This window comes from Larus michahellis, chromosome 4 (genome assembly GCF_964199755.1).
Source record: "Larus michahellis chromosome 4, bLarMic1.1, whole genome shotgun sequence".
Classification (NCBI taxonomy): domain Eukaryota; kingdom Metazoa; phylum Chordata; class Aves; order Charadriiformes; family Laridae; genus Larus; species Larus michahellis.
The window spans coordinates 39,017,333-39,042,571 of NC_133899.1; the positions used below are offsets into that span (position 1 = coordinate 39,017,333).

Consider the following 25,239-nt stretch of genomic DNA (forward strand, 5'->3'; position numbering starts at 1 on the left):
CTGCAGTCATAACATGGGAGATTCTGTTCTTCGCATCTTGTGTGGGGGTCCTTGTAACACTGCATTACACAGAGCATTTTCATCTACGCCTTTAGACATTCTTACATATTCTGAGAAAAAATTGATGGTGCTATGGAAATGTCTTACCAATGATTCATTTTTTTTCTTCAATAAAATCAAAGAATCAATTAATTATGTTTTGGGTTTGGTGTGGTGTGGTTTTTTTTTTTCTCTGGTGTTATTCCTCTGGAGATTGGATTCTGTGGCATCTGAGCAGCTTTGAATGTCTTCTGAGTTTGGGAGCAAAAATAGTCTGTTTATAGTATGTATTTTCATGAACGTAATATTGACTTCATCCCACTTCACATAAAAGAAAATTCTAGTAGTGTGCCTGCAAATACTCTGCAGGCAAAGAACATGTGCAGGCATGCAATGTAACTGGTGAGAAGTCTTGCTTTTTTAGGAAGACAGATTGAAAACTACAAAGCCCAAAATGTAATTGGAGGAACCAGTACCTAATACTCCTGTATTTTAAGGTCGCATTAGGATGAGTTAGTTGGATGCACTGTTAATAATAAATACATTCTTTTTTGAAAATAAGCCAATTATTTCTACGCTAATTCTTGGGTGATACATAAATTGTTATTTTGACCAACCATAGGAGATTTCAACTCTCACTTTAGACTTGGTGGAATTTCTAGAGGGTGACTTAGAACCCAAATATCTGCAGGTCTTCCATCAGACAATTAATGACTTCAGAGAAAGCCTTTTGTAATGCAGGACTCCTAGTAATTTTGGATGTTCTGGCACAGAGATAACAGAAAACTGTTGAGTGTCCACGTTTTGGGGAGCTTGACTTTCTGCCACATGAAGAGAACAAAGAGAAAGGATTTATGTTTATGCAGATAATGGGATTGAAATCCCCACATGGGGTTATATTCAGGGGGCAGCTGCTGCTTTTATTTATCATAAGCAAGAATAATTGGTGCCTTGGAACTGTAGTTGTCTCACAGCTTGCCCCCAGACTGGGGAAGAGAGAAAACCCTGCCCTAATGTCTGCTTAATTGCCTTCATGTCCAAAGACTAGGTGCCTCAATGGCTTTGAACATAACCCTTAAATAAACTAAATAATCACCAGGAAGTAAATTAGTACCCAAGTAAAGGACCAAATAGATAAATTCACAGACATGGTCAGTAATCCCTTCTTGTGATATTGATATAATAATAGTATAGTTACCTACATAAATATGGATCTATAAACTTAGCTGTGATGTGGTTTTTTTGTGGGTTAGTTTTCAAGCAGCAGCTTGAAAAAATTTGAATTAAGCATTGTGTGGAATAATTTAATTCTAATTGCTGTTAAATCTATTAAGTGTGTTTCGGAATGTTCATACAGCTCAGATTTTTTATTTGGAGAGATGTGTCCTAAGTGTAATTTTTTTTCCTGACTTCCTTGGATGTTAAGAATGTTTTGGTTTGGAGCTAATCTGAGGCAGTAGGGAGTTTGTATTGTGGTTTCTGACTAACTTTGTTGTTTGTACCATAATAAACCAAAGAAAAATATTTGAAATGTAACATTGCTGAAAAACCACATGGAAGCGAAGGATGAGTCTTGTTTTATAGTCACCCCTTCCCCTTCTCCCAGCATCTGCGACCAGCTGTAACAGCAGAGAGAAGGGTTGCCAGCCCAGACGCACTTTTTTCTCCCAGTCCTAATGGCAGTTTTTGCCTTACCCCCGCTGATGCTGCAGGACTTTGATTACCACTGGAATTCATTTGTGTTTGCGTGAAGATAATTCACTTCATTATAGTTCTGTTATGAGCTTAAGAGTCCAATTGTGTAGATCTTGCAAGATAGGAACTTCATTTTCAAGTTGTTAACAGTTTTTGAATAATGGTTTAATTAAATATTAACATCATTATTGGGATGGAGGGAATAGCTGTTTAATTTCAAACTGTAGAAGATGTTGAGCAAGAGCAGTGATAGTTTGTGTTTCAGATTCAGCATGTTGTCTGTAGTGTGTCAGTAGGTCTTTAACTTACAAAACTTCAGTCCTTTTTCTGACACATCTATCACAGTAATATGATTATTTTCAAAATACTGAATTACAAAACCAGGAAATAAAAAATAAAACCTGTTGATACATTCTTCTGTATGCTCTTTGATATATTTGGGTACTTGTTTGGTTTTTTTTTTTATTAGCAAATGTTTTAAGTAGCAAGTAGCTGAGATGCTTGAGGATCTTGGCTGAGATTTGCGGAAGTAACTAGTGGTCGCTCGCAAATTGCTGGAGCACTGGAGATTTGCAGAAGTGGCTGGTGTGTCACTGCTTGGATGCTTCTCTCGATTTCTTTATAGGAACTGATTGGTTTTGGTGTCTTTTTGTTTTCATGTTGCTTTCTTCTTCAAGTATTTGGTGCTTTTGTTGTCTGTCTAGGTAGGCCCTCCAAATGGCTAGTTATCTTGGAACTCCCACCTCCTACTTTTAGATGAAATATGTGAATATTGAGCAGTTAATTTAAAAAAAATTAAAATTGGTGATGTTACTCTTCAATAGAAGACATTCTAGAAGTCTAATTTTTTGCAAAGTCAATGTCATTAATTTTTCCTTTTTGTCTCTTTTGCGTTCTTTTAACAAGATCCCCAGTCATTGTAGAGTAAAACGAGATTTATTTATTTATTTAATGTGACTTAAAGAAAAAAAAATCTTACCAGACTGGACAAGTGTTACAGTTGTTAAATGCTGGAGGGGTTGGTTCGTTACTGGGGCTGGTAGCCCTAGCTGTGTCCCTGGTGTGGGATCACTGGCAAGCTGCAGGTGCCTTTGGCTTGCAGAGGGGAAGGACTAGCCATCTACAGCACCAGGCCTTTGTCTGCCTGGGTGCACCAGCACCATTTAGATGCTAATGTGCTATATGCTGGCTGGTTTGTACTAGAACTTGACTGCATCTCAGGAATGTGGCCTGTCTGGTTTTATGTTGGCTTCAGCATTAAAAGGGCCTACTGTAATTCATGTCTGCCAATCGATTAAAGCTGCAATTCTTCCATTTTACAGCTTTGAAGTGCCAAAGGAAATTGTTTGGGTTGTTGGAGAATTATATACTTCTTTTTGGTTCTCCCAGATCCTACCTGCTGATCGGCATGCTTTTTGTTTACCATCTATGATTAGGGAATAAAGTGAATTTGCTATGTGAAGCCATTTATGGCATTAGCTTTACTGACAGAGTTGAATCTCTCTTTCTGTTCATGTTTGTTATTTGGTGGGGTAACTAAATGCTCTCTTGTTCCTTTCTGCTTTACTTGCAAATATTAAGTGGAGTATATTTCTGTATTTTTGCCAGAGATGTGATAGTTTTTTGTTGTTAGATTACCTTCTGGTTCAATGCAACACGTATTCTGTCTCATGTTTTAGAGGCAGTGAGTAAATGAATAACCTAGGCATAACAGGGACGTGTTATGATAAATTTAAGTTCTAGTTGCTGCATCCTAGCAGGAATTTGCTGTATTTTGTGCAGGAAAAAAAAAAAGGATGTGTGTATGGTCCAAACACAAATTTAGAAAGTAGCCCTAGGAGTAAAATTCTTGTAGTCCTACTTTGTACATGAATGTAGTACTCATCAGATTTTCTGTGCTGAACTCCCTACATGCTCCTGCTGTAAAATAAAACAACTGTTTATTCTGTTTTCTCAAAACACATGCATTCTCTAAGATTTCTTTTTTTTTTAAATGTGTTGAATGATAAGTTTCTTCAAGATTTCATTACTGTATTAGGTGAAGCATGCGTGGAGGGAGCACAGGGGAGGAAAACTGTAAATCTAGTTGGACTCAGCTAGCAATTACTTTAGCAGATAAAACAAAATATGCAAATATCTCCTGAGCACTCTAAGGCTGATCTTTCAGACACTGAGTGTCTGTATCCCTAGCCAAAAAAGGACATATGATAATTAGATTTTGAAGGACCATGTGCTGTTGCTACAGAGCTAAATATTAAAATGCAAGAAAGCAGACTACCACATGGCACAATTGATTTTTATGGCAGTTCATGTTAAAATGCTCTCTTTTTATATTGCCTTTTAGGTTACCTAGGGTGAAACAAAATTACAGGCTTGGAGACTCTGGAAAAGCTCAGCATCAGCATTTGAGGTAAAAATGAACATACTGAAGTAATCTTGGAAGTGTCCTTCTTGTTAACTTTATGAAACTGATTGGAGTAGAAATTTTCATCAAGATCCATTTTGCATTTAAGTTTTCAGTATTGATTTTTAAAAAATTGACTTCAGAATCTATCTTTCTAGGTCTGGAAAGACTCATACTTTATCTGAATATATTGTGTAAATTTTTTATTTTAGAGCTTTGAAAAAGTTGTAGATCCAAACAAAAATACAGTATTTTTGTTTTGTAGTTTTATAGAATGGCTAATATATCTATGAAATTCTTTGTCATGGATTACAATCTTCTAATTTTACTTGTATAGCTAAATGTATTTTTATGCAAATCACCGTCCTAATTGCAAAATACTTTTACTTTTATAAAAACCATATATGTTAACGTACTTAAGAAGAAATGTTTGTTGCTTTTCATGAATATACTGTTATTATTTGTGGCTTCAAATTGTAATACTTTAAAGAAGTTTAAGTTTAGATTGTCTTTTTTTTAAACGTTTAACTCGGGTGAAACGAAAATACATGGGCATGGAAAAAGCAGTGCAATTATACAGATCATAGTCAAATTGTAATAGTAAAATAATACTACTGTATTTCTCTTATGAACCAGTTATTAACTTTAATCATAGTAACCTGTTAAATAGGATTAGGGAAGTACTCTTTACTTGTACATTTGAACTACCAATAATTAGCTTTTAAATCACTCTCTTAATTTTTTGTTTCTAATACTAAACTAAGATAATTCATGTTCAGCGTGGACTTAAATAGTCCATTTTCTGTCAGCAAGTTATACTGTAGGGTAGACACATTTAAATGTTCATAAGCAACTGAATTGCCACATTTAACTCTGCTATTGTAGTTCTCTTTTCAAACCATTTTTATAGTTCATAGGTGGTGGTGGTGTTGTTTTTAAGAACCGAAGCTTGCAAATTATGTGATTAATCTACAAGCTGATATCATGATGTCAAAATGCAGTTCGGGAAGCATAAACACAGAGACTGCGGAAATTAAAACGGTAAGGCCATGCTTTGTAGTATGGGAGAAGCAGGTTTTTATGTATCAGTTTACTGTATTCTCCTATTTTATATTTAAAGCATAGAGTAAAGTAAGTTCGGTGCAGGAAGTTACAGGAATTTACTGTGAATTTCTTTAAAAAGAATAATGTAGCTACTTTATCCATAGATTGTTAGATACAGCAATGGCGGAGATAAAAAAGGTCTTTGTCATGAAATGCATGCTTTGATATTTCTTATGAAGTTATTAGAAGATGATTAGAAAAGTATTCAGTTTTTCAAAAGGGTGTGTGTGTTTAAATATTTCTTGTGGGTTTTATACTCAAACGTGTTTTGTTGGTGAAATATAATCAATTTAAAAAAAAAAAAAGTGGGAAGAGGGGAGATACAAAGGGTTGGAATTAGAATTGAATTTGTGTTATTCCAGGTAAGAAATACAAAGTAAATGGTGAGGGAAGTAAATGGCAGGTAAATTGTTAAGGCCTTAATTTCAGTAATATGCTTCAGTTTGAGTTATGAGTTCAGCAAAAAACAGGAAAAGAGGCTATCCAATGAAAGCTATGTAGAAGAAAAATTGATATGTAGTTTGAACATAGTGAAGACAGAAATGTATTAAGTTTCAGTGATCTTCACTTTGCCTTGCATCTTAGGTGCTGTACACTTAAGGGTTTATCTTTTGTCCTCTGTGTTAAGGAGGTAAAAGAAGAGAAATCTGCATAGCACCAGTTCTGCGCTGCTGATTAAGCAACTGCATAGTTAGGACTATTCCACAGGACCTTATACACATAGTTTTAAAAAATGAAAGTTTGTTCCAGAATCTGGCTGCATGTCGGTATTTGTTAAAGGAGAAATGTCCCCTTTTGAAACTTTCATTCTGGATGCCTCATTTACTGGTGGCACTGTAGATACACTAGAAAACTGATTTTTGTTTTCACATTTTATTTCTGTCCTGGTAAATGTCCTACAGCCCATCAGTTTGCATGTTAAGCTGATATATAGTGGTATAATCCTTTACAACGTACAGCATTTGTTTGTGTGATCTGTGTCTTGCTGGCTCTGTTGGTAGAGCTAGAATAATTGCAACAGAAAGTGTTTATTAGGCTTTTGCCTCAAATCCAGGTTTGGTCAATCTGGTGCCTGAACACTAGGTGAGGGACTTAAGGGGTTGTGTGTTTTTCAGAGTCTGCTAAGTGTCATGTTGTACTCCATTTCTCTCCTATATACAGACGGTTGGGAGGAGTCTGCCAGGAATTCCAGCTGTTAACTATACTGTATTGCTTGTAGAAATGCTTCAGAAGCAGCTCATTCAAATGTAGAGCCTAAACGTAATCTTCATTTAATAAGCTCTTTATTGAAACTTTTCAGAACAACAGAAAGCAGCCAAAGCACACAAACCTGCTTTGATATGTCTTGGTGTGCTATTAGAGACCAGCGTTCTGCTTGTGCTGTTAAGACTGGTTCTGTATCAGAGAAAGAGAACCAAAACATCCTTCTACTTGAAGGTGTACATTCACAATAAATATTGATGATTGTGCGTGGGAAACCAGAGAAGCTGGTTCTTAAAGAAATGCTTACATTTGAACTTTGTTTACATGCTTACATTTTTGCATTCTGTTTGCCCTTCTTAAAACGCAACAGATATGAAATACGGGTTTGGAGTGGTTTTTTTTTCCCTTTAAGAATATTGTAAGACCAAATATAAAGACTTCTGTTAGGCAGTGTATGTGGTGAAGGTCTTTGAAGGATAACAGATAGGGAGTGTCTTGTGCAGCTGCGTTGTATCTTAAATATAGCATAATATGAAAGAGAGATTTCTGATTCATCTTATTGAATAGTATTGCTTGACATTATTGCCTTGCCTTAGACCTTCTGGGCTGAATGTTGTCGTTTAGAAACTTTGAATTATGAGTTTTGAGCAGAAATCTCAATGCTTAATTTTCAAAGTATCCTAGAGAGCAGTTGCTAAATGAAGGGGGGGGGCAATCTTTTCCCATGAAAATGGAACTTTTACACTTGTTTCTGAGCTGTTGAGTTCTGGGATTTATTTTTTTTTCCAAATAAAAACTAGGTGTGTTTGCTTTGGATTTTGGGTTTTTTTTAAGTTCTCTAAAAGAAATGAAGTTACAGGAGGAATATTCACAAAATATACTTTTATAATAATGCTTTTGGACTATCACAGAAAAAGTAAAATCCTTTTAAAAAGTATACTTTTAAAAGCAGGTTTAGAAGCCAGACAATGTAGTAAATTGTCTGGCAAATGTATGTTGACCTTCACTTGGACAAAAACTGTTCTTGCCACTGAATGCTTATAGTGTAAGTAGAAGTCACTTTACTGCAGACTTCGGCAGTAGTTGGTATAGAATATCCTCAGTGAATATTTTACGCTTTCTAAATTAACATTTGTATTCACTTTCTACTCTGTATTTTACATTTGTAATATTTTACAGTTTTATCTTTCCTTGTTTCTCCATTACCCAAGTAAGAATTTTCTGTGTTAGATCCTTCAGCAAATCAATGTTTCATGTAGCATTCGGACATAAAACTTACTATGAAGAATGTGATATTCAGACTCTTTAGGTGTTTGTGTAAGAGAATATTCAAGCAGCAAGATTCTATTCATATTTTTTTGCATAGATTGTGGTTTGTTTACTTTAGAATAAGTGAATCTGTTTTTTTCCACCCCTTGAGGCTAACTTTTTTTTGCTGATGCTAAGCATGTTTTTAGAGAATAAATCAGACATTTCTTGGACAAAGATGAAAACCTACAGCATTAGAAATATTTTTTTGTATTACGAGGATTATATTGGGTACAAATTTACAAATCAATGTTAGTGAAGAAAGCACACGAAATACATTGTGTATGGCAGTAATAAATTTTTGTTGTTAATAGGAGAGATTTGTAGTTTTGCATTAACTTGGTATGAATATAATACATATTATGCATGCAAATGGTGGTAAAAATTTGAAACGTGCATCCCCAGGACTCTAGTCTCTGTTTTGTTTACTTCAGAGCGTCATTCCATAAATGTTTTAAACAGTCCTTGGAGAAGGACTAGATCTGGGATGACTTATTCCAGGTGAGTGCCCTGTTTGGTTTGGCTTGTATTCCTTAGTGTTGCCTTGAAATTTTTTTGTGTACCAAGGGACTGCTTCAACTTGGATATAGTCCCATGAGTGAAAATCCTACAGCACAGCTCCCAAATTACTGTAGTCTGGAAGAAACTGCTATTAAATGTTGCTGACTGTTCATTCCCAACCTTGTGCCCTTCTGGCATAAAGTTCTTTAAATGGTAGAACAAGGGGTTAGTTTTAGCTCTGCAGTTCACTGTCTGTTCACATAAATGTGCGTTAAAGTAAGGACATCGAGTTATGGATTTTGCCCTTAAATCTATCAAGATTGATGCCCATAAAACTGGAACTTTCAGTATTATTTTAGTAGAACAGATAAGCTTGGGTACTGTGCTGCTTGTTTCCTGTGTTTCTGCCTCCAAATTCATCTTCTGCAGGTTTTTTCTTATTCTGTCAGTTTTCAAAATAACGCAGTGGATAAAGATGGAACATCTTTGTTACTCACAGTGGCTGAGCAAGACTAGTTTGGGTTTTTCTGCTTCTCTTAGCTAGGTTCAGTTAGCTAGGTTCAGTTGAATTCTGCCCACAAATTCTGAACACATGTACTTAGATCTCAAATGTTTTCAATTTAAAACCTGTTCTTCAAGTAGATGTGTTTTTTCCCTTTTTATTTCTAGATGGTCTTGTACTGCTTTTCTTTTATGGAAGAACTTGATATTTTCCCTTGGTATTGAAATAGAGACTTGGAATGATACAATTACTTCATTATTCTGGCTTACTCCCGTAATAACGTTGACATTGATCTTGTCAGATCTTATATACTTCCAATACAAATAACACAAATGAAGGCCAGGGCTAGGAAATTTTAGCACAGCAGGAAGTAGCATTGATGGTTTAGGGAGGAGAACTCTTTCTTTTTACCTGAGTTAGCATACAGTGGGAGGGAATTTAAGCTATTTCAAGTGTATTCTGCCTTGTATGAGCTTAACTCTCTTATTTCGCTAATTAATTGTGCAGTTTATCACAGGCAAATTCTTTTTTGGTCAAATTGTAAGATGATAACGGTATGGGTAACAGTGGCAGGCAATGTTTTGCTTGTGCGTTTCAAGTTAAAATTTGTGTGTGTACTTCCTTTTGCACTTCAGGGGTTTTTTTGAGAATGCTTTTTGATCTTCATGAGATGATTGTACTTGAGGGCAGGTCTTTTGTGAAGATACATGGGAAATAAAATTGTAGTTTAGAGTGTACATTGTTTCATAGTTCCTCCAGCTCAAGCTGGAACTACAGGTGAGTATAAATGCCCTTGCTTCTTGCAGTGGGGTAGGTAACGTAGTATCACTGTCACAAAATGTGTAGCAAAGGAGATATGCTTATTTGTGAATATTAGATTCTGTGTTCTTTTTTTTTTTTATTAGCAGTCTTCTCAAATGAGGCTGGTTTTCTTTCCTTAATTCCCTCCTGGTGATGTGATACAGCTATTTTTTTATTTTCCCAAAGTTGCACTTAGGATTTGGAAAAGAAACACAAAATAGGTGGAATAGCAAATGAAGAGGAAGCACTGCTGATCTAAAATGATTTATAAAATTGAAGTGGCTGGACTTAGATGCAAGAATGAATGGCTTTAGCTTTTATTATGCAAAAGGTTTGGGTTTTTTTCCTGGTCCCTTCTAGCCTTGAGCAGTTAAGGTGGCTGTGACCATGACTCATTTTAAACAAAGCAAAGACTAACTGTGCTTCCATATGAGTTGCTATGTGTAAGTAGAGAAACATACCTGAGACCATTTAAAAAAAAATAAAATATTGTAGTCATGATAGACTTGTGTTCTTCAAAGGACTTTTGTATGTGTTACCACTTAGCATGATACTCATTAGAATATAAATTCCTTCTCCCCTGCTCTTATACATGCGAGCTGTCTGTTCATACAAAAGCTTCACTAATGTTAGCAGTGCCCAGAGTTTCCAGATGCTTTCTACCAGTGGGTGGGGAAAATTGTGTATCATGCTACTGTCCTTGCCACGTGACTGATTTAATTTAATTAGTCACATACTGATTAGCGTCGGTACATTTGATGTGCAAATGCTCAGTAGATCAGAGTGTCTAGGCTGATTATCTTTGCTGTATAGCACATACACGTCTGTCCTGCTGGTTGTCTCCTGTGACCCAGAGCTGTGGAGTCCCGGTGAAGGAACAGCCATGAAGTCAGTAGTTCCAAAGAAAGATTGAACCAAAACATCTTTCAGTTGTACCAGATTTGAGCGCTCTATGAAGTTACGAGTTGAATTGTTAGAACAGAACCTGCGTGTGCTTGTATGCATTGTTTGAAACGTATAAAAACAATGTAAAAATCTACAGGAGTCTTGCTGTACTATAACTGAAATGAATAACGATGTATTACTGATTTTTATGATGTGTGTAGACTATATTGGTTTCTATTTGCAGCTAAATAAAGTGATACCACATTGATCCATTTTATCTGTTTAGATAATCTGAAAGACTCAGGCTGAAACAGTTGCTTAAGTTACAGGATTGAAAAAGTAAATGAGAAGATTTGCGTGAGTTTAAAGATACATTCAAAAGCAACTGAAGAAAATCAGCTAAAATGCCAAAAGCATTTTTAGTATGTCCTGTGATAACTTACATTCATTTCTTTTTTTTTTTTTTTTTTTTAAAAAACCCACATATTTGAATATATCTTTTCTTCTGGAGTCTTCTTCCCCGACAGTTTCTGTGAAGCTCAAATTAAAATATCAGGCAAGATTCCAGCAATACCAACACAGTTCTCTTGGTAAAGAAATAACTATTTTTAATGGAGGGGGAGGTACATTGGTTGCTGAGCTAAAGATTAGGAAGTTACGTCTACCGTTTTTCACAAAGTAGTGTTTACTACTGAATGCTTATTTTCAAAAGAGAAATAATTCTTTATAATGGAACAGAACAATGTTACTTCAACTTAACTACACTTTTCTTCGGGACTCTCTCTATCCCTTTGGAAAAAACTGAGAAAAAGCTTTATCTTTGACTGTTTTCTGTGAAGTGGCATTACTTTTGCATGAATCTGCAAGAGGAGTGGTCATGTAATTCAATGTATTCCTTTCTCTTTATAAGATATACCTGAGGTGGAAAACTAGAGTTAAGTTAGAATATAAATCAGTGTTTAGACATGCCCCAAATTATAATATTTAACTTAAAAATGTGAATATAGAACAAAGAGCTGCAATGTTTTATTAGTTGAAGACTAGGTTAAATAAAATAAAACTTTATCTTGGGTTTTTTTTGTAATTTCCTAAAGCAGTTATTTCTCTAATCATTAGTGAGTAATATTTTCTATTAGATACCATATAATACTTTTCTCAGTTTTTTCTTCCCTACTGCGTATTTGCAAACTTTAACCAACTTTCCTATTATATAGAAAAGCAAGGATATTTCTGTGCAATAGAATGATAATTATATCTAATGTATATCTAATGAATGCTTAAATTTGAAAGTGTTGTCAATTTTATGCGTTTCTCATTTTGAGACTGATGCTGAAATGAATATAGAGCATCCAGGAATTTTGAGGAAACCTAAACTTTGAAAATTCATGCCCCATTCAGAAACAGTATCTGATTTGGGGGGGGGAAGTACTCAAAATGTCTTAGATTTGATGCAATATGTTTGTATTGTACTTCAGCAATATTTTTCTGTATTGTCAGGACAGTTTCCCTGGGCAAGGTGGAATTGATTTTTTTTTTTTTTAACCTTGACCCTTGACCATTCCTAACAGATAGCAAACATTTTTAAAAGCCCCCAGTGATGAGGACTTCGTAGCCTTAGTAGGAAAGTGTTTTCCACAGCATAATTGGCATCAAGTTGTGAATGGTTTGTTTGTTTATCGATTAGAATATCTTTCTGGAAATTGGTGGTTAACCTGATGAGGGTCCCTTTCTCCATTAGTCCTTGTTAGAGTCATCAACAACTATTTATAGTACTTCTGCCAGTTCCTTGAACAGATAACCTTATCAGAATCTGTTGATTTGAAAATACTGAGGTTCTTTTGTAGTTCCTGTTCGTTTCCTGATGATTAGAATAAAGTTCCTGTTGCGTGTGTGTGTAATGTTTTAACTGGTCGCAAGGACTTTCTGGTTGTAAAGAAAAATGGGAAATATGATACTTATACCTGTGCTCTAGAAAATCAATCTTTTTCTTTCTTGAAGTAAAGCTAAACCAGCTTTTTTAAAAAAAAAAAAAAATTGTTCTTAAAGATATTTGAAATAGGATTCTGTCAGAACATAAATTGAACTTTATTCCAAAATGTATATGTATAAATCCAAATGCCTAGAATTTACTTTGCCCCATAAAGTACATCTCCTTTCAAATTTCTTTGGTACTTTAGTAAACACACATCTATAAACTTAAAATTAACATTTTCTGCTGAAAATGGTATGAGATTTAGCACTTACTGGAAGTAAAATCAAGTAATGTCCTTTTCTTAGAATAAATTTCCTTTTCTTGCTTTATGTTGTGACTGTATCTAATACTGTTTCTCTTTCTTCTCATAGTAGGCTGTGCTGGAACAAAAATGCAATGAGAGAAACACTGGATGAATGAATGAAAAGCCCTGCTTTGCAATCCCTCAGCATGGCGGGACTGCAGCTCATGACCCCTGCTTCCTCCCCAATGGGTCCATTTTTTGGACTACCATGGCAACAAGAAGCAATTCATGATAACATTTACACGCCAAGAAAATATCAGGTACTAGTGACAATACTAATAGAGTAATGTCAGAAAAAACTACAATTAAATCCATTAACTTAGCAGAAAAAGAACCAGAGCAGCTGGAGAATGTGCAATGTTGTTGCACACAGTCTGGGCATGTCTCTCTCTCAGCTCCACCTGTTAATTGTGTTTCTTTTTTCTTTAGCTTGACTGTGTTCTCCATTGGTAATATTCCCCATGCCTCCTTCTCAGTTTGCTCTAATGAGCCAAACAACCTTTAAGCTGAGTATTCTCTTGCTGCTCTCTGCAAAAATGCTGTTAATACAAAATACAGTAAACAGGATACTGTGCATCTCTCTTGTATGCATACAATCATGTCTCCATCCCCCTCTGACCTTCTGTCTTCTACATGGTAAATCTTGATATTTTGTTCACATATTTAGTTCACATACTGGTCAAAGCAGCTCAGTATTTCAGAAACCCCATCAGGGCACTCTGATTTTCATTTTGTTACAGAAAGCTGTTTCTGTGTTATAGAATTTCAGGTGGTTTTGCACTGCAGAGGTGCCTGAAAGCTGTCATTTTGGTTAATATTGCTGAAAATCTCAGACTGCCTTGAGCTAATATATTATTATATTTGGCTGAAGTGATGTATAGGGTTAAATTTAAAACTTTAACTTCTTTCTTCACATAAGGTATCTAGCAACAGAATCATCTATTAAAAAGATATTGTTAGAAAGCAACTTAAAGTAGCAGCAAATTGTGATACTAAAAGATTTTAGATTTAGAAGCGAGAATAAATATAGTGTGTGTTAATACTTTTTTGAAAGACTGTGACAATACATTGTTATGAAAGAGACGTGTTAGTTCTATGGCACTGTAAAGATCTTAAGAGATACTACTGACTTCTCTGTAGTTCATTTCCTGGTTGTGTTATTTTTTTTATCAGCTTTCTCACTGCATTGTTGCAAGTAAGGACGTTATTATTTTTTTAAACCTAGGTTGAACTGCTTGAAGCAGCTTTGGATCATAATACAATAGTCTGCTTAAACACTGGCTCAGGGAAGACTTTTATTGCAGTACTACTCACTAAAGAGCTGTCCTATCAGATCAGGGGAGATTTCAACAAAAATGGAAAAAGAACTGTGTTCTTGGTCAACTCAGGTAAGGGGAAGAGTATGCTAAGTTCCTAAATACGCTGCTAATATTTCCATGGAATATTCCCTAATAGAGGTTGTGTGAAAGCACAGTAAGGATTCTAAATTGATTAAAGAATGTGATACCTTTCATCTTTTGCTTATAATCCTTGTAATACAACCTGTTTATCTCTATAATGTCTTCTGTTTCCTGGTTTAAAAATAAGATAATGAATCTGAAGTGCAATTTAGTTACCAATTTGTTTTCTTGCTGTGGTTTTAAATGGAGGCAGTTGCTGTGTGCACCTGGTTTAACATTAGTCTAAGCTATGTTATGAAACATGGTGCTAGGTAATATGACACACATCTCGAAACTTAATGTATGAAAAGGCCTTTATGTGATTGAGATTTTTTTTAAAATATCTTTTTCTTAAGCAAATCAAGTTGCTCAACAAGTGTCAGCTGTCAGGACACATTCAGATCTTAAAGTGGGAGAGTATTCAAGTTTAGAGACGACTGAATCATGGACAAAAGAGAAGTGGAGTCAGGAATTCTCAAAGCATCAGGTAATGTATTAAGTATAAACTATAAATATAAGCAGAGCCTACAGTAAGTTAAGCTTGATCAGAAGTTTGCACTTTTCTTATACTGATACTTTTTTCTTTCAATCTAGGTTCTGGTTATGACATGTCACGTTGCTTTGACTGTTTTAAGAAATGAGTATTTATCCCTGTCAAATATTAATCTTCTGGTGTTTGATGAGTGCCATCTTGCAATCCAGGATCACCCATACTGTGAAATTATGAAGGTGGGTTTCCATTGCATGAATGGAAATACTTGGTTGAGGAGGGGGAGTGGGGTGGGAGGGCTGGAAAAGTGGGAGCCATTTAAGGCAGCTTTTGCTACCAAGGAAAAATATCAGTGGAACCATATTGTAGAATATTCTGGGACTGTGAAATTGCTGTAATGAATTAAGACTTTGGTGATATTATGAGATAGAAAAGTATTGTATTTGCTGTATTTTACAGTGGGGATTAAAGAAAACTCTGGCATTAACAGAGAAAAGAAGCTAAACTTATGGAATTAGGTGAATTTTGTAAATTCATTGAGAAGATATTTGAGTTTGGGAATGGGATGTACTGATCAGTTTTTATTATTTTTAAAATACTGATTTCTAAAGATATTTGTAGGGCTCTTTCCGGATATTCTTGGCTCCGTGTGGTATTTGTCTTATGCAATACAAGAAACCTGTACAATAGATGTCTTTCCAAATCTTTCTTCATAATCAGAGCATGTGTCTTTAATTTTTACGTGGTGTGGAAGTGTTATGATATGTGTGTTGTAACTGTGACAAAGATATTCTGTGCATGCTAACTGTTTGTTTATTTGTATTTTCCTCACATTGTAAATATTTACTTTTAAAGATGATTACTGGTAAATGTTATTCAATTTCTAGTGTAACTTCCAGTCAATAGAATAGAAAATATTCATTCTGTGTTTGGTTCCTTTTACAACACCTGCTATTGAAACACTAGTTTCCAACTAAGCATCTAAGTTTCCAGTCTGCTAGCTCGATGGTAGATCTGCAGGATAACTGTCCTAAGGTATTTCATTCTCTTTTCACTTCACAGATCTGTGAGGATTATCCATCGTGTCCTCGAATCTTGGGATTGACAGCTTCCATTTTAAATGGGAAATGTGATCCTGCTGAGTTAGAGGAGAAGATCCAGAAACTGGAGAAAATTTTAAAGAGCAATGCTGAAACCGCAACTGATTTGGTGGTTTTAGACAGGTATGTTGTACAATTATGGTTATTAAATTGATGTCTGCGTTTTCATTTTGGGTAGAGGAATAAACCAGTAGAAATATTTCCTCTTTTAAATTTTAGAAAAGCTTGTGTGTAAGTGATGTCACTACTTCTATTTGGAGTGGGGAGGGAATGTTAAATTGTTTTTGCATAACCAGTGTTGAAATACATCTTAAAGTTAAGTACAAAGGCTGATTTGCCTTGATGTTCAAGCATTTTCTGTAGTTGTTAAAAATAAAACAAAAAACCACAAACAACAAAGCAACTAAAAAACCCCAGACAAACAAAAAAATCACGAACAAACTAACGCACCACCAATCTAGAAAATTCACATTCAGCAACACATTTCTGAAGTTGTAAAATGCACTGTCTTTATGTTTGGAGAGTAACTGGTTCATGTTCAGTGTATGCCATAATGTTGCTATTTAATTTAGAAAAATGTTGCAACATGCACAGTACAAGATGCTCTTAATGACAGAGAAGTTGCATGGTGGTTTTTGGGGTGTTTTTGCCTCAAATGAGTAGCCTGGATTTAGAGGCTTATGAAAGACAGAGGGAAATGAGAGGAAGTAGTAAAAACTATTTAAATAGCAGTGCAAGTGTGTGTGTTTCTCTCTTCTTATATAGTGTAGAATCCTGTAAATGTTGGTTAAAATAAAGGTGGTGATAATGTGGTGATTTGTTGTAGAGGAGAATTAATGTGAAATGATTCATATGTAGCATGTTTTCTTGCACCGTCTGTACTGTGTTGTATGAACTGAGTTTCAGACAAAGTCAAAGATAGTTATTTCATGTTCTAGAACAGGTGTTTTGTTGGGTATGTTTAAGTGCATTTTTCTGAATGTGTGTGAAGCATTTGCTTTTAAGAATTTTTCGCTCATAGCTCTGCCATTCAAGAACAATAGTTACTTTACTTGTGTAAGTGTATATATAGACCTAGATTTACATTGTGTGGATTGTATTTGTTTGGCCTATCAAAAGAGTACACTTTGGAAACACAAAATGAAGATGGTGGTCAAGTAAATTCAATTTGCTTTGCCTTAAATTTTCTAATATTGGAAATGAAGATAGTGATATTAACTTCCTTTTTAGGGAGTGTATTAGAAAGCAAAGTATCTTAGATTATTAATTCATGGTGTACTTGAATACACTTCATGTTGCTGCTGTTATTTGCTGTATAACCTTAACAGGCTGAAATAGCTCTGACTTTCAGAAGCTGTGTTTAACTTGATCTTTGCCCTCAATTAAGATATACTTCTCAGCCGTGTGAGATTGTTGTAGACTGTGGACCATATACTGACAAAAGTGGGTTGTATGGAAGATTATTGAAGGAATTGGATGAGGCACTTACTTTTCTAAATGACTGCAACATATCTGTACATTCAAAAGAAAGAGATTCTACGTTAATTTCTAAGCAGGTAAGGACATTAAGCTATGGGAAAAACCTGGGGAATAGAAGTCTTACTACTTTTCTTCTTTGTCATATATGTTACTTTACTGAAACTTTCTAACCCAACCAGCTTAGAGTATCTGAGCAAAAATACTTCTGATTTTTGTATTCACTAACAGTGCAAGTCTTTTCTCAAATGAGCAGGGCTCGAATGCCAACCATTGATCAGAACGTCATATGGTTGGAGAATCTTGTACTCAAATTTGCTTAAGGCAGTAAAATAATTCTGCACCCTGATGTTGTGGCTCCTTGTTTCTGAAACCAAGAATTTGACATCCTCGTGATCTCCCATGACTTTTAAATAATTCAGTACAGAAGAGGAAGTAATGCTGCGGGAATTATCTGGAAAAACTGTCCCCAGCTATATATAAAAGACGATAAAGCAAGAATTCAGGCAAAAATGCCAGCCGGAGATCTACAGTTTATCTTTGAACAATATTGGACTGGTGCCACTCACACCTTGCTGGAATGGAATTTGAGTCTCAAGCTTGCCCCTACTTTCTATGTGTTTGCCCCTATGCTGTTACGCAAGATGGCAGAGTCCAGAAGGCCTGGTGCATTGAGCAGGGACCTGTCACACGTGGGGTCTGGGGTCCAGGCAGCTTTTTTTCCCTCTTGGGCTTTGGTTTGGAATTGCCTCCTCAGGTGCAGTTGTTCAGGTGTGTAAGTCTGTTTAACAAGAAGTCAGTAATGAGTCACATCTCTCTAGAATAGTCCATGAGGAAGCTGGAGAATGTATTTCTTCAGCCCAAAGTATTCCACTTTTCTTTAACATTCTTAGAAATTCAGTACTCCGATGCTGTCTAGAAAAAGATTATTTGGGCCAAAGGGAAGGATGATACATAAGGCAGCCTATTACAGTTGCATGGGAAAAGGAAGTCCTGGTTACTTCTGTGCTAAACTTGAAATGTAATATGCTAAAATATTTAAGGAATGATGGCAGCTGGGGGCAATCCCCAGGATTTGCTTAGTCCAGAAGAGTGAATTAAGTGCTATGCTTCTAATGCACGTCACCCTCAGTGCTTTTTTTTCTGATCCAGTAGCGCTCCAAGAAGATGGAGGCACCCATATTAAGAAAAAGAAATCAGTTTTCAGCCTGAGGTGCCTTTTATCTTGGCACTGGAGAGCATCAAGGCTCAGTGTGCAGTTACAATTGGCTTAGATAAATTTTGCCCTTAATTAAGACTTACAGCTAACAAACTTCAGGGAGGATAGTGTAAAGAAGATGATAACCTCTTCTTTACTACCTCTCAGAAGGGAAGAAAGAAGAAAAATTAAAGCAGCATCTGAAACCTGTGTCATCCTCGCTGTTGTTATAGTTCTGTCGTAGTTCTTATGTTGTAATAGTACATCCAAATCATGAGCCTTTTTAATAGTATGACCAATGTACCCTATTCCTGGATTCCTACTTTATTTTTTGACCACTTGACTCTTCAGGAGGAAACAACTTGCCATCAGATAAGGTGTTGATGGTACTCAAGTGCCTGTGCTGTATGCTGAGTACGGTATAGTTCTCTCTGTTTTTCCTATTCCACCTGCACATACAAACCTCTAATTTTTTTCCTTGGAGAGACTAGACTTGCTAAGATTACCCTGAGGCCACTGTGCAACTTTCTGGTTAGATGCTTTTGAAACCCTGGCAAGTATCAGTAACAAATAAAGTAAAAATGCCTAGTAAAGCATTTATTTTTATTATATCTATGTTAAATATAAAGGGTAATAATTTCTGCTTTGTTCATCTAGCTTCCTCAAGAAATATTCTCCTTTTTAGCATAATTATCTTAAAGTAAATTTCAAATTATTCTACAAAATGGTAAAAATATTCTTTAAACTTGGGGTGTTTTTTTGAGATTCAGAAATGTACAAATTTCAAAGTTTAGTTGTAATAATTTAGGGGAGAGGGAGGAACTTGCTCCACTAGAAACACCAAAGTTCCCAAAGTCATCTAAATAACAAAAGCAGACTTCTAAATATTTTTATAATTGAACAGTTGTCATAATCCTTACAAAGATTGTGCTATATGAGAAACAAGATCCCAGTCTTAAATGAATAGTTCATGAATGTACTCTTTGAACTGATATTTGAATTCATTTGTTGTAGATATTGTCAGACTGTCGAGCTGTGTTGGTTGTTCTGGGACCCTGGTGTGCAGATAAGGTAGCTGGGATGATGGTGAGAGAGCTACAGAAGTATATCAAACACGAACAAGAGGAGCTGCACAGGAAATTTTTATTGTTTACAGACACTTTCCTAAGGAAAATACATGCACTCTGTGAAGAGCACTTCTCGCCTGCCTCACTTGACCTGAAATTTGTTACCCCAAAAGTAATAAAGCTGCTTGAAATCTTGCGCAAATATAAACCCTATGAACGGCAGCAGTTTGAAAGTGTTGAATGGTATAACAATAGGAATCAGGATAATTACGTGTCTTGGAGTGATTCTGAAGATGATGATGAGGATGAAGAAATTGAGGAGAAAGAGAAGCCAGAGACTAATTTCCCATCTCCCTTTACTAATATTTTATGTGGAATTATTTTTGTGGAAAGAAGATACACAGCAGTTGTTCTAAATAGGTAAAGCTTTTTATTTTAAAAAAAAACTTCCTTTAAAAAAAAAAAAAAGAAAAAAGGCAAACTCAGCTGCCAGCATGTGGATGTTAATATTGTGAATATATAGGGGATTGTCTTGTGTTTTCAGAATTCTATTTTAAAGTTGGAGATCATACTGGATCTGCATAAAGAGTAACAAAAAAAAATTATAATTCAGGCTGTGGGGTGGATTGGGAGAGCATGTGTCTGGGAATTATACTCAAAGGCTTGTTTTAGACCTGAGTTTGTAATTTGATTTATTGAGAAGGCAAAATGTGAAATACTGTACTTAACCTGTAAGATAGCCATATACTGATTTGTCTTAATCAGTCTTTAAATTTTTATTTGCAATGGATGCTGGAAACTTCTCTAACCTACTGAGTGCAATACTTCTGGAAATTTTACCATTACATTACTAAATCACATTATTATATGACCCAAGTCTACAGAAAATCAAATTTGCCTTTGCACAAAAATCTCTTAAGGTTTACCAGTACTACTTTAAGAGTTGGTGTTTATAAAACGCCTGTTCAGTTAAACACTAAGCACTTTCTTACAGTCTCCACCAAGAAAAATACGAGCCCTGGAATATTTGCCAAGATATACTTTGCAGTACTCTAGTTCCTTATCGGTTCTTGTTCCTGAATGTGATCCATGTTAGTTATACATAACACTTAATTGTTGGATGCTATTTGCTGCCAACTGTGAATGGCATCTGATTTATTCACTGGTAATGATTTTGGAGGTTTTTGGTAGGTTTTTTTGATAGCATGCTAAATGTCCTCTGCAATTTGTTTATTGCATTCTGGTTACCTCTGAATCTGTCCCTTCTGTTGTTACCTTTTTGCTGGAGTCAATAGTTTGAGTGCATAATATATTCTTTGATCTGCAGACTTGCCTGTGTGTTTTTTGTGAACTTCTTTTTTCTTTGCCTTTTTTGCAATTTTAAATACGTTTACATAAATACGCACTATGAGACAAACTAAGCCATTCAGTGAAATGAACATGTTCTGTTAATAACTCCTGAAGAAATAACACTAACAGATTCTGATAAATTTTTGCTGAGCTGAAATGAGTATTTCATTATCCTACAGGGAGTGAACAGAATTGTGATTTTTTTTTTTTCTTCTCTAAGTTATGAATGTGAATTATACTCTTTCCACTGTGCATTCTTGTAGGCTGATTTTATGCACTATTCTATATCCTAACTGCTGTTGAGCCTGACAGAATATGATGCCTAGATCAAATAGGTGACGAAATTCTGCCATCTTTAAGCTTTAGGCACCTTGATACAGGTTATTGGCAGCAGAAAATAAAACTATATATAACTTTTTATCTGCTTCTGAAAGCTAGCGAGCAGACTCTCAATGTGCTCCTTTACCTCATGTAACACACCTGATCTCAAAATACCTGGATGATCAGCAGACCTGGGCTCCTGAAATTAAGACTGAAAGCCTTCAGTGGAGAACCTCACTTCAACTGAGTGGACTTGGTTGAAGGGCCTCTGCTGATTAGACCTACATTTATGCTGTATATACAGGTGGAAAAAATGTCTCCTGCATAAGGAATTAATGAGTGTTTGAATTACTATATCAAAACCACTTAAGCTTACAGTAATCCATTATGGATCGTTATACAGAACTAACTTTAAGCAGAAGTATAATGTTTCTTAAGATATATTTATTATGGTGGTATTTATAGACTAGAATCCCATTTTATGAAGTCCACGATGACTGGGGAAGGGCAAAATTCATGGCATGTGTTGTACTTTCTAGAAGAAATGGGAAGAAAAGGCATTTTCTCGGAGGCGGTGATTAGAGCTAATCTCTTTCTTTAGAGATCTTTAGCAGCAGCCACTGTACATACTGTAAATAGTACTAATTAGAAAAACAACAACAACAACAAAAAAAAAACAGAAAAAAAAACCAAAAAGAAAACAAACCTCAACTTATTCTTTGATTATTATTACACACAACAGATGAAGTGGCTCAGTTACTGTTTTATTTGGTGTATACAGTTGAGTTCTGGTGCTTATAAGCTACTTTGCAGAAGAGAAAATGTTTTCTAAAGCCCGGTTTCCTTCCACTTCCATTACGGTGCCTCTCAACTCCCTTAGAGAGGGGTCTGAAAGCAGAAGTGTTTGTATCTATTTGAAAAACAACACCTGTTATCTACCACTTATAATGCTTTTTAATTGCAAGGATGAAGTCTTGAGTACTTCTCAAGAACTTGTGGAAGATGTGCACAGTGAAATGTTTATTCAGATGGCTTTGATTGTCAACTTCTATAATAAATGAGATACAGTAAGAATGTTGGAGATGCGTAGTAGGTATTCAAACTGAAGCTGTATGACTTGACAGAAATGCTATGTGGAAAAAGAAATGTAAAAAAAAAATAATTTGGGAGTTTGTCCAGTTATTAACCCATGCTTTCTTAGCATGTCTGTCTAAAGAGCCTAGACTGCATCCAGAAATGTGAACCTGTTTAGCCTTGAACTAACAAATCGCATGCATTTTTAGTACGGGAGGATCTTTCTAGACTGTTTCCGTAAGGATAGCAAGCTATTTGCCACTTTTCCATTCTTTTGCCTATATTCCCTGTCCATTTCAGTTTTAACAGATTGCAAAGGAAGGATGTCTTCAAGGTGGTTTATGTTTCCATAAATCTTGTTTAAAACAGAAACCGGGTAAAGGGGAGAGACTTCAATAGTTTTCCAAGGGTAGAAAGGCCAGGGAGAGTTTTGCCATTTTCCATCTGGTTTGGCAGCAGATTGCTGGTCAGGGCGTCGGCATGTAGCTGGGGACTGGCAGAGCCCCTGTCGTCTTATATGTGAGGCAGAACTACTAGAGATGTAATTGGGAAAGGTTGGAATTACTGTTGGAGGTACACAGAGGCAGGCTATCTTTTGGATATGAGGAGCCACCTGGTAACGGCCATGATGGATGTGCTATGAGCAAAGTGGTACTGGGATGGCTGTAGTAAGACGTGCAAGGGTGTGATTTTTTTGTATATCATCCCTTGATTTTTATTGGCTTTGCTGCCCAAAAACCTGTTATAGTTGAGAAATCCCAGGTTCTGTCTGTGCTGAAAGCAGATCAACTAAGGATGCTACAGCATAATTATTTTGATTGCGCAGTGTAATTATGCTTTCAAATCCATAAACGCCTAGTTCTAGATTCAGTGCATTGTTTATACGAGCAATCTTCTACCTTGTTCGTGAAATCAAAACAGTGCAGAGACCAGCCTTTTCTGTGGACATAGGGGAATAAATTGAGAGCATGGATGATCCTCACCTCCCTGTTCAGTGTTCCTGTTCAAGAATTGGATTAAATTCTCCAATTGTAGATACACTTGGATCAATTTCAAAAGTAGTAAACATCTCACTGGGTAAGCTGAGTATCGCTCTTTAGAAAAGAAGGTCAACATTTTGTCATTAGTATACCTGAACAGAGTATGTATTTTAATATTAAGGAGAATAACAATCTATGTTTTAACCTAAAAATTAATACCTTATATTGGGGAAACATACTTTGAGGGAGCAGTTACAGGTCTTTCTGCTGAAATCAGTCATCCTTTACAGAAAATGAGATTAACTAAACCGGTTGTGAGTAGGATCTTAACAACAGGGAGCCTTAGAGTAATAGATTGGTTAAAAAATATCTGGTTTTACCGTGCTAGATCTGAAATGCATGTGATGCATGCACGCTCATGCTGTATGTATGCAGTCTTTTATTATTCTTACAGAGGTTTTCACTAGCACTCGTGTTTTTAGAGAAAACTAAGGTCAGTTTATGTGTTAGCATGGCTTACTTGTCATGCTTCCATTTCTTCTTTTAATGTAAGTCTTGCAAACAAAAGATTGTCTTCCATTTTCTGAGTCGTGTGACTGCTAAAGGCGCATGTAATATTTTTAGGTTGATAAAAGAAGCTGGCAAGCAGGATCCAGAACTCGCTTACATCAGCAGCAATTTTATAACTGGACATGGCATTGGCAAGAACCAGCCTCGTAACAAGCAGATGGAAGTAGAATTCAGAAAACAGGAAGAGGTAACTTCAAGAAAAATAACTTAAACTAGCAGTACTTTCAGAACTCTTTTGGTTTCTCTTTTGTGTATGTGTGTCTTTAAAAACAAAATGAGCCAACAGGCAGAGTCTATATACAATCAGAAGTTCAGGGAATACCTTTGGTTTAACAAATATGCATACTTATTGGAGATACAGATGTTCTTCATTAAAAAAAACAAAATCAAAACCAACACCCCCCCCGTGTTTAGAGATATTGCTATGTCATATTTTACAAACAGAAATTAAAACTTCACATAAAAATCCATGTTTGTATCTAGTCAGATCATCAACCATCTAATTTTTCTGCATTGCATTAGTAGTAGTACTGTAATACTGTAAAGAAAATCCAGGTTCCTGACACTTTAAATGGTTAAGCCTGTTTTAATATTTATCTTTGCTAGATGTGAATTTGGTAAATCATTAAATGTTATAAATATAAAACCCTGTGATTTTGACCTCACTTAAAGCATGCGAAATATCTTGAAAGCAAATGCTTTTATTCTTCCCCCTCACCTCCCAGCTGGGTTGTTCTTCTGACTGACTTCCTCCCTTGCCCCCAAACCTTCCCTTTTGAGTAAATAGTATAAATACCAAAAGTACCAGCTCTAGAACGTGCTTCCCTTCGCTTGCCCCTTGGTTGTTTCAACCTCAGAAATAGTTGGAAAAGATGCTGTCCTGAAGGCAGCGTTTTATAATACTATAGCTGAAAAATTGTAAAGAAATATGTGGGATCCTCTCCATTCCTAGTGGCTGTAGTAGCTTCTTAGACATGTGTAATTCCACAGACCACATTTGATTCCTAGAAAGCTGCCTGTTCTGATAAATAGTCTTCCTGTGTTTCTAAAAAGACTTTGTAATAACTTTATATCTGCATATTTAGGCAAGTTTTTGGAATGTCTGATCCGCTTTCCTTGTTTTTATTGGCTTTTGATGAATCTGGTGATGGAATCAGGTCTCAGACTAATCTCTCAAATTTGTCTTCATTACTTTTGCAGGTTCTTAGAAAATTTCGTGCACATGAGACCAACCTACTTATTGCTACTAGTATTGTAGAAGAGGGTGTTGACATACCAAAATGCAACTTGGTGGTGCGTTTTGATTTGCCCACAGAATACCGTTCCTACGTGCAGTCAAAAGGAAGAGCTAGAGCACCAATTTCCAATTACATCATGTTAGCAGATACAGACAAAATCAAAAGTTTTGAAGAAGATCTTAAGACGTACAAAGCAATTGAGAAGGTATGAGGAATGG

The 25,239-nt window shown here is 35.7% G+C and overlaps 1 protein-coding gene across 13 annotated transcripts in view; it reads left to right on the forward strand.

Annotated features, from left to right (window-relative positions):
- Nucleotides 1–25,239, forward strand: part of DICER1 (dicer 1, ribonuclease III) — a 68,081-nt gene that overhangs the window by 14,627 nt on the left and 28,215 nt on the right. For 5 of the 13 annotated variants that reach the window (XR_012586645.1, XM_074584103.1, XM_074584115.1 and 2 more), the window contains exons 2-12: nucleotides 4,079–4,144; nucleotides 5,049–5,179; nucleotides 12,786–12,978; nucleotides 13,944–14,106; nucleotides 14,514–14,644; nucleotides 14,752–14,886; nucleotides 15,710–15,870; nucleotides 17,135–17,303; nucleotides 19,436–19,908; nucleotides 23,838–23,970; nucleotides 24,984–25,226. Coding sequence is in view for 12 of the 13 variants with exons in the window: in XM_074584103.1 (XP_074440204.1) it covers nucleotides 12,835–12,978; nucleotides 13,944–14,106; nucleotides 14,514–14,644; nucleotides 14,752–14,886; nucleotides 15,710–15,870; nucleotides 17,135–17,303; nucleotides 19,436–19,908; nucleotides 23,838–23,970; nucleotides 24,984–25,226 (1,752 nt within the window). In the remaining variant the exon portion in view is untranslated. Of the gene's footprint in view, nucleotides 1–4,078; nucleotides 4,145–5,048; nucleotides 5,180–8,187; nucleotides 8,255–10,953; nucleotides 11,033–12,785; nucleotides 12,979–13,943; nucleotides 14,107–14,513; nucleotides 14,645–14,751; nucleotides 14,887–15,709; nucleotides 15,871–17,134; nucleotides 17,304–19,435; nucleotides 19,909–23,837; nucleotides 23,971–24,983; nucleotides 25,227–25,239 lie in introns of all 13 variants that reach the window. The other 8 variants (XM_074584108.1, XM_074584107.1, XM_074584109.1 and 5 more) reach the window with 6 other exon arrangements.